General features: G+C 42.4%; 1 protein-coding gene across 3 annotated transcripts in view; it reads right to left on the bottom strand.

Moving 5' to 3' along the window:
- Positions 1 to 4,761: 4,761 nt before the first annotated feature.
- cadm3 (cell adhesion molecule 3) overlaps positions 4,762 to 10,000 on the bottom strand; it is an 84,049-nt gene continuing 78,810 nt past the window's right edge. For 2 of the 3 annotated variants that reach the window (XM_020624701.1, XM_020624702.1), the window contains exons 9-11: positions 9,196 to 9,216; positions 6,781 to 6,906; positions 4,762 to 4,888 (exon numbers count right to left, since the gene is read on the bottom strand). In XM_020624701.1, coding sequence (XP_020480357.1) covers positions 4,770 to 4,888; positions 6,781 to 6,906; positions 9,196 to 9,216 — 266 coding nt within the window. In that variant the 3' untranslated portion in view covers positions 4,762 to 4,769. The remainder of the gene's footprint in view (positions 4,889 to 6,780; positions 6,907 to 9,195; positions 9,217 to 10,000) is intronic. The other variant, XM_020624703.1, reaches the window with a different exon arrangement.

The following is a 10,000-nucleotide window of genomic DNA, read 5'->3' as shown; positions in this document are numbered from 1 at the left end:
ACATCAACATATGTCGCTCAGTTTCAACTAGCTCACACTGGTTTGGTAAAGATTCGCCAGTTAAGTTCCATCAAGAACAACTTCACTAAAAAGTTTTTATTCTCAAACAGACGGACAGTTATAAATATCCATCTGCGTGCTGACTGACTACGCAGTGTGTAATTAACTAGTAGCCCCTGTACAGTGCAAGGCTGATCATTAACCTCCATTCCAGTGTCAACATGTGGTAACACTATTCCCCAGACAACACTGCAGATTAAAAGAGCAAAGGCTGGGAAAAGAAGAGGACAGAAAGAAAGGGCTGTGGGCCCCCTACAGGTTTATGGTTGTCTGTGAGACAAAGAAAGCCATATTTTATAATATATTTGATAAACAATACGCTTCAAATACATTTAAAGAACGTCTCAGTCAGTTGTCTCTGCTCAATATTTTTGCTTTAGCAAGAGACTTATTTAGACTTATTGTACTTTACCGCCCCCTGCTGGATATTTCTTTAACTCCATAATATAAAAATAATTGACTGTGGCTTCTTAGTAACCTGTTAAACATATTCAGTGTTACATGAAGTGATTCTTAGACTTAGAACTATGTTCTCAGGTTCATTATATTATTGAAATGATCATGTTCAGACACAGTCAATAAAAAAATTGATATTATTGATTAAAAAAACACATTTAACTTTTGAAAAATCTACTACTTTTTATAAAACTTCAAATTTAAAAGACCCTTATCAAGTAACCTGCTCAAACCCATGTTCATATAATACTATGTTACAATTCTGAAGATACTGATGTGTATGTTACATGTGACCTTTTTGATAAAATTGAGTTTGAAACGTTTTTTAATTTTTTAAAAATGTCACATTGTCCTGATGCAGTGTAGTAAACTGCAAGGTACCACAACAAGACAATGACAAACCAAAACAGAAAACATTATTATCTTTACAGGAAAAACCAACAACCAGAGAGGTGAAATTAACCCAAATGCATGTTTATTGAAGTCAACAACTGAATTGGTATTTTAACATAAAACCAAATTAAACAAATACTCGATGAACATAACAGCCAAAAGACGCAAACCTGCCACAGCATGCGGTTGGGTCTCGCCTTGATGACATCATCAGTCATAGTACAAATTAACATACATGACAGCACTATTCTCATGTGATATGGATATTTATTCCAAAGGAAGACTTGTCATCCAAAATAATAACGCTAGAAACAAAGACGCTGTTTTAGTCATCAAAACGGTGTGACTTTTGTGAACGCAACACACATAGAGTGTCTCCAGAGTCGGTTTGGGTCAATTAATACACACCTCACACTCATACACAAACACACATACACACACATATGTACAAATACACCAGAGCCACAGACATCATGCCTGGCGTGCATAACCAGATATGTGTGTGAATGTGGATGTACCCAAAGTGGGTGTGCAAGTGTGTATGACGTGCTTGTAAGAGTATTCAGTAAAGGCAACACTATATACATGAAATTATTTTAAAAAATGGTTGTTGAAACAATAAAATATGTAAAAACTAAAATTTCTAACATTCAAGTTTTGGAGAATCTAATTCAAAAAAAATTGAAAATGATTATCAATTGAATCAGAAGTAATACATTTATGATTATGCACACCTTTTACAAAACATAATTTAAAAATCAGTTTGTTTACACTACAAAAAGAAAAGAGACGAGCGGCAGCTAGTGTGCGACTGCCTACGGGGGAGATGCTGAGAGTCAAGTGGCGGGGCAGGACAGCTCGGTCTGACTCAAGCGGGACATGAAAAGCTGCTGTTTGCTGGCATCTGGTGACAGTGAGTCATTACTGCACTGATGCACTGAAATATGAATTAGACTGACTGCACATCCCAGTTCAACGCCATTGTACGCACTCCTGTGCTGTTTCAATGTAGCAATGGCGGGAAAATCAGAATAAGTCCTACTTCGTTAGTCGCCTCAGTGGGATCCCAAGGGAGTAGACATGGGTTTAATTGGGATACGGCCTATGTTTGCAGATCAGAGAACAGCGGGGAGATCAGTCGGGCAGACTGCCGGTCTTGTCTCATGGGAAAAGCTTGTCGGTACATCTCATCTCCAGTACTATCTACAGTTCCAGCCATTTCTCATGCAAGCTACATGCTAGCACATTAACTAAGAGGACAGACAAGACAATGAATTACAGGCAAGTACAGGTCCATTAGCTTTTAACGACATCACATTTTGCTGAGAATGAGGCAGGTATTCCTCTTTCCATTCACATAGCAGAATTAGACTGGGGCTACTTTTCACAATGGACAATGAGCTCTGTGAGACAAAGCTCGTGCTCTGGTCTGCAGACATGGAGTAAACATGCTCTGAATTCTTCAAAATACTCATCTTGGTTTTCTCAGATTGATGTCTTCAATAGAATTCATGCACCGTTTAAGCCAAGTTTACTACAGCGCCAATTTAGCAACCCCAAACTCAAATTGAGAGCTTAGCACGCCAGCTGACCTGGCTTCAGGCCACATTACCCCTTGTGACAATGTGGGGAAAGGTACAAAAAGCACAGTCCCTGAACGTTCCCAAAAAAAGTGTACAAAAACTATAACAGGTAGACTGACAACAGCTGATGGATTCCCCCCTGAAACACCAAGTAAAACACAAGTGCTGTGGTGAGCGATCAGCACGTGCTGGCAAACCTGGAGACGCTACTTCTACTGAATGAAAGAGAGACTGGCAAGGAGAGTCGGACATTGATCAAAGCTGGAGGGGGGAAGGAGCAATGAGGAGAGGAGAAACTGGGTGAAGGTGGATCAGGATGTAGACTGGATGATTGATTAAAGAATGAAAAGAAATGGACGAGCGGAACGGAGGGGAAAAAAGAAAAGAGGACATTTAAATTCCTAAAGGACTTTCTTCAATGTTAGTGCAGCTCAGACTCCAGCTCGGCACCCTGCCCACCAAGCCAAACCTTGGCATGTGTACAGCCTGGAGCCCAGAGCCTCTTAGATAGATTGCAATCAATTTCCACGATCGGGCCAAGTAGTGCTTGCCGGTGCCAAGGCGAACTCCCAACCTTAATAAAACACAGTTCATTTATGGGAACCTTTTGCTAAGCTGGCAAATGATTCCTACTTGCAATAACACACACAAAAAGAAACAATAGCACAAAGGGTTTTTTGCCAGGACGTTTGCCATAATGCATATAGGCAGTCCTGTTGGGCCCCATTGTGGAAAACAAGCCAGCATTTTCACATCCCTGAAGCAGCAACTGTGTCATAGAGGAAGTCAATGAATTTATCGCTGGGTGGCTTCGCCAAGACAAGCAGTCTGCTGCCGGGAGAAATATGGCATGTTCATTGGGGGTCAAGTGGAAGGAAGACCACAGCGGTCCACAAACACCGGGCAGTGACACTCCAGGAAAACTCCGCCAAACACTTTGACACCTTTTGAATCTGTGTTCATCTGAGGTTTTGCTACAGCTCAGTGTTTGTGAGCAGGGGGCCAGCAAATCAGGGAGAGAAGGGCAGCATCGAAACTCTAAGCCTCAAAAACAAAACACAAGTCAGAAATTAGACTCATTGACTGACAAACTGACAGACACTGTAAACTGTTAACACTGACATTAACACAGTGAGACACTGGTGAGAGAAAATCTGTCTGGAGTCCTGAAAAGGAGTAAAAGAGCAACAAAAAAAGAAAAGAAAATGTTCCTCATACAAATATTTGCGGTTAAGGTTAGTTTTCATCGCAACATGATCATTGTTATTTTTATTTTTTCCCCAGATACTGATATTTTCAACTCTGCATTTCCATGTAGTAAAAACAGGCAGGCTTTTTTAAGAGTATATAAGTTACTGTAACGCAGTAACAGACTGTATGAGATACAGGACTGAGGGAAATGTAGACACACAGAGAGAGGAGAGGGGTAGAAGAAGAAAAGACAGAAGGTAGAAAGAAGACAGAGAGAAGTGTATTTACAGCACACCAAACATTTTCTGTCAAGTAAAGCATGTTGCACGGTGCTGCACGTGGGAAATTCATTGGTTTGTACCAGTGAAGGGGTCTGATGGCATAAAAAAGATTAAACTGAGAGAGGGAGATTAGGTTTGTCAGTAATAATTTGCTTTGGATGGATTTCGCTGTCACTAGGATGTTTACAGAGGGTCACACTTATGATGGATGAAGACAATGAGGAAGAAAAACATGAAAAGACAATAGCTGGCTGGGGACAGCTTGGTATGGTGGCGGAAGTGAAATATCAGCTCAGGAAGCCGGAATGCGAGTTACAATTTTGTTTTCTCAAGGCATTGATTATTAGAAATGGGACATGATGCTTCAGTGAAAGTGTTTTAATGTGTCATTGTTCAGACGTGTTAGTAGGAGGCTCGTGTTTGTTAATCTACACGTCAACGAGCGTTCAAGTCTGTGGGAAGAGCTCTCCCCAAACCCTACTCATGTATATGTTTGTGTGTGTGTGTGTGTGTGTGTGCGCATGTGTGTTTTAACTTCAGTTCATCCATGTGTCAGTGCAAAATCTCACTTCCCTGTATCAATGCAAAGAGGCTAGTACCAGTTGAATCTCAACTCATCCATTCATCCTGCCCACAGTTCTTTCCCTCCCTTTCCCTCCCATCATCCCTCCAATCGAGTGAAGAACTGAAGCGTCATGAAAACTAAATGGAGTTGTTTCCTTCACTCCTCTCCTCTATTCCATGTCCTCCAACCTTTCCCCCTCCTCATCCTTCTGCTTCTTTCCTCCGTTGCTCCATCCTCTATCTAAATGAAGTACTCCTTTTTGTCCTCTGCTCCAGAGTGGCCTCCCTCTGCGTTGATGATGGCCGTGTCAGCATCGGGGGCGTCGTCTGAGCCTTTGGCCTCATGGGTCAGATACGTTCCTGTTGAAAGAGAGAAAAAGAGATCAACAGGGAGGAGAAGTAAGAACACTGAGACAGTAAAAGTCAAATGCTGGGAATGTAAAATGACACAAGGCCAGCAGGACAGAGACTGTTATAAACTGGAGTGGTGTTGAAATGTTCACTTCAGGTGTTTTCAGGAACTTTTTGTGCTTTGTTTTTGCTTTTAATAAGACTGAAGTACTACATGGCAAACTTTTCTTTAGGTGCTGAAAGATGGTGTTTATCTGATACAGAATTTTTCTTATCATTAGTTCAACTTTATATCTGACTAAATTTCAATGTGTTAGGACTTATTTGTAAGTAAAATTAAGTCATGGAATAGATGTTGAAAAGAGGTCTCACAAAGTAGAACACTGATGTTTAAAATTCTTTCACATTCTGACCTAATTTGGATCAGTTTTCACCTGAATTTCTAATTATTTTATGGCCTCGACATCAATAGTTAACAGGGCTTCATTCCCCATTCCCCGTGTTTGGGTTAACATACTGTAGCATTAGTTCATGTACAGGTCTCTCAACTGAAACTCGTGCAAAGATTCAAAGAGCAACTTTAAAACTCCACAACTTGTTCCCTGACACAGAACATAATGGTATATTTGCTCTTACTTTTAAAGTGAGTGTGATAGTGCATATAATCTTACATTAAGTTTGACTTTTCTGAAGCATCCTTACAGGCATGACTGAGTTGTTGGTATGGAACTTCAGTAGTGTGATACTAGGTGGTTGTGCAGTGATTTGAACAGCTGTGAGGAGCACTACACTGGTAAAATGGCAAACACGCTGGACAAGAGACTAAAGGGCTTTTTCCATTATAGGAACCCACTGAAATGTGTTGGGCCAAGTAACACTCATCACGGTTTGTTTACATTAAGGTGCTTTGGGGGTATGTCCTTGGAGCCAGATTTTGCCACCCCTCAGGAGGTAGTGCTAAAATCAAGTACAATAAATGTGAAGGGGGAGGGGGTGCTTGTACGCTGAGCAGTCGGTGGTGATTGGTTAAATGTCCGCATCTTCATGCCTCAAGCATGAGCATTACAAGCATCATGTATAAACACACGGCTGACTGCATGTGTGAGAGAGGAGCAGCCCCTCCCTCCTCTAAACAGACTGACAGAGAGAAAATACAGTGGAAAAACAAAGCAGCACAATCTGTGTCAACCTCAGAGACTATGCTTGGTGATGGTTAAGGGAAGTACGGGGTGTACCGCCCGTTTGGTTCCAGTACTGAAAACGCAGCATTTATGAACACTGGCTATGGACAACAGCAGCTATCTGTGGACACCAGAGCAGAATCGGCAAGTGATTTCAAAAGTCAAGAAATGGCCAAGAAGTCTATTATATATTATACCTACAAGTGATCAAATCCACTTTCTCTCATACCACATGTCTATTCTGCTCTGTAAATGTCATCTGTTGCCCACTGGAGCTAAAACATTTGAATCTGCTTTATTCTGGAAACACAGGAGCAACAGGGTCAGTTAAACAATCAGGCCAGGAAGCAATTATTTATTTCTACCACATCACTTTAAATCCCATAGTTGGCCATATACAGTATAACTGAAAATATGCTGCTGAGGCTTTGATGATGTCAGGAAATCTAATCTCACAGGAAGTTGTGTGAACCAAAGCAATGAATAAAAATTCACTTATTGTCATTCATTCATTTTCTTTTTAGCTTAAGTGGGATTTATGCAAAGAATTCGTATTTGGGTATAAGTGCATTTGCATTTCTGTGTATCCCTGGATTTGATTTACATATGTATATTTGTAAGATTCTGCCTTGGTATGCATGTTTCCATATTTATGCACATGTATCTTTGTGTACACTCAAGCATGATTGTGTCCTTTGTGTCCTTGCATGGGTATGTGACCTTTGTGTCTGATGAGGTATCTGCCAAGGACGATGAGGAGGCAGAGCAGGATGAAGACAATAACAGCCACCACCCCTCCGATCACAGCGTGGTCCACTCCTGATGAGGTCGACATGGCTGTGGGGTCTGAAGAGCAGAAGAGAGAGGAAAAGGTGAAAGAGAAGTTAGACAGTAAAGAAAAGGAAACAGGAGTCATAATGAGACAAAGGATGGAGGAAGAGTGCACGAGGAAGGAAGAGACAAAACAGCAACAGAAAATGAAGACGAGACTGAAGAAGAGGGGGAGAGAGAGAAAGAGAGACTGAGTGCAGAGGGGGAGGAAGGGTGGTGAGAAATACTGGTGGAAGTAGCAGATAGATGATGAAATAGAAAAGGAGAGAGAGAGAATAATGGGGAGAGTGAGAGAGAGAAGAAAAAAGAAGAGGGGAGCAGACAACACTTGCCAATATATAAAATAATATCTAGACAAAGGATATGATAAAAAGTCAGGCGAAAGGAAAGAGGCCACTGCATCACCCTTCATTAAAGCTTGTTCAGGACTAACATGCAACAGTATTGTGCGTTTTAACACTTAGAATGCACGTAAGAATGCTGCGGTCATGCACACTGTTGATGACGAGTGAAATCCTCGCCCTCTTGGCTGTGCTGATTTCCATCTACTCTGACTGACAGACTTTATGCTCCTCTGTGGTTTAGGAAACTCTGAAAATATTCAGGCTTGAGGACTCCAAGGGTAGGATTACCAACCAGGTAACACAGGCAATTGCTCCAGGGTCCCAGACCTCCAGGGGCCCTTAAGGCCCCAGATTTAGTTTTTGTTATCATTTGATTAACTACAAATGTAAGGTTATCTGCTAGTTTAACCCAGCCACAGCAAATAAACTGTGGGTCCTCACCCTGGGTGGAAACATATGCTTCGGTATATTTTTATTTAGAACGAACATACAGTACTTTTGTTGCATTTTATCACTGAGGTAAAATGAAACCACTGAAGCTGTACTCCTACTACACTAAAAGTTGGATTTCAAATATGTTACAAGGAACCGTCAATAAGCTTATTTTTACATACTTTCTCTACTTTACTACAATTCTAAGTATCAGAAGTACTTTTTGCACCTGTACAGAAAGTATAAAAACAGTGATTTCCATTTAGTGTATGCAAAAGAAAATCTGAAGTGGGGGACTTGGGGAAGTGTGTGGGTAGAATGTTCAATTCACAGTGATCAGACTGAGAATATGTCTTTCACCAAACAGCAGAGATTTGATATATTTGTCACAATTCAGCCACTTTAGCTACTTTCCCCCCAGAGAAGAAAGTAATCTACTCGGAAATAATTTGTTTCATCATTTATTTCGCCTGACTTTTCAGACCCAATCAAATGCACGGTGTCAATTTGATACTCCAAAGCACCATTTCTCATATCGAAAACCATAAAAAGACTTCACAGAAACAGATAATGGGGGAATAAAAAGGAGCGAAATAGAGCTGAAAAGAGAGACTGGCTCGCACTTGGTGAATGGGGTCAAACCAATGAAGATGTCAAGGATTCAAGCAACAGCAATAAGCATGAAGAAATGAGAATTAGAAGCACAGCAACACCCACTGACAACCAGAGATGTAGACAAAACTGAAACTGAGGAGGCAAGGAAAGAACACATTCAAACCAGCTGGGACGCCAAATGAGATGGTGAACGGCCAATTTTGGAGGAAAAAGTCACATTTCTGCCAGTTAGAGAAGTGAAGGGGCATGACAACAGCCAGACAGAGGCCAGCCGCAGACAGAGATCAGGGAGAGGAGGGGGTGGGGGCGGTGGAGCACCAGGGAGAAGGACACACACAGAGAAAGCGGAGCACACACTCCGGCTGGCCGGCGTGTAGGTGAGAGGGGCATGCTGACGAGGCGAGACTGAGAATGAGCCCATAAATCCTGCTGTCAGCATCAAAGGAAAGCAGACAAGACCCAAGAACACCTCAATGCCTGACCCCCCTCCCCCTCCCAGTACTCACACGCACATACACACAGAAAAACACACCCACATAGAGAAAGACACAGAGGAAGTAGAACATAGTGTAAATGACTTGTACCACTTAAGGGGTCATGCTAGTGTGCGTATCTTTGTGAGGCTGAGTGCGTGGTGCAAATGTGTGAAACAATGTGTGAGCTTGTGTTTTTGAGCCTTGCTATGCATGGACAGGCACCAACAAAGCAATACATGGGCAGGAATATGAAATATTCATCCCTCCGCTCTGAAGTCCAAAGTGTCCCCAGACTAGCTTTTGTTTTTATCCATGGTGACAAACGGACAAAAACAGACAGAACCACAGACATGCAGACCTACAACTGGACAGACAGTGGGACAAATACTTAGGACGACAGGAAGTCAGAACAGCAGGTGACTGGTGAAAAGATATACCTGCAATGTTGTCTGCAGCATCTTCTCAAGTGGATGAGTAGATGGATGGTTGGATGTTTGGATTGATGGATGAAAGGCGGGATGGTGAATTAGATGAGTGGAAGAGTGTGTGTCGGGGAGTTTGAGGTTTAGGGTTGGGGATTATTAACGGGAGGAAAGAGGGAAACAAGAAAAAGCCATCAAATAGCTGTGACACGGTCACACAATGCCATTTTTTCCACTGTGTTTGCGTGTGTGGGTGTGCATGTAAAAGAAGCTCTCACAGTTTTTGTACTGAGGGAAATAATAGCAAAGTAGTAACTTGGTTTTCTTTTTCTACTCAGTTACTAGGCTTCTTGTGTCTTGGTTTCAAGTGTGCGTGCTGGTGTGTAACTCAGAGGGTTTTACCTGTGAAAGTGTAAACTCCATTCAGCCGGACGAAAACTGAGGGAGTAAGTGAGGAGGCAGGGGAGAAGTAAGCAGGAGTGGCAGTGGACGGAGCCATGCTTGCAGAGGAGGGAGGAGGTGGAGTTGGGAAGGAGGAAGGGGAGTCGGGAGGGAATGGCAGGTCGGGGAAGAGGGCATTGGAGAGGATGGTGTTGGAGATGGCGGTCACTGCATTAGCCGTCGAAGTGGTGAGACAAGGGGAGGAGTCACGGGAGGAAGTGGAGCAAGGGTCAGGAAGGGAGGAGAAGGAAGAAGTGGAATCAGAGCTAGAGCCAGAGAAGATGTCAGGAGAAACAGAGGATGGGATAGAGGAGGTAGGAGGGGAATAAGGAGAAGTTGGAGAGTCAGTGGAAGGGAGGGTGGTGTCTGGGGAGTCTGG

Source organism: Monopterus albus, unplaced genomic scaffold (genome assembly GCF_001952655.1).
Source record: "Monopterus albus unplaced genomic scaffold, M_albus_1.0 scaffold335.1, whole genome shotgun sequence".
In the NCBI taxonomy this organism is placed as follows: Eukaryota; Metazoa; Chordata; class Actinopteri; order Synbranchiformes; family Synbranchidae; genus Monopterus; species Monopterus albus.
This window is presented reverse-complemented; position numbering and strand designations above follow the sequence as displayed.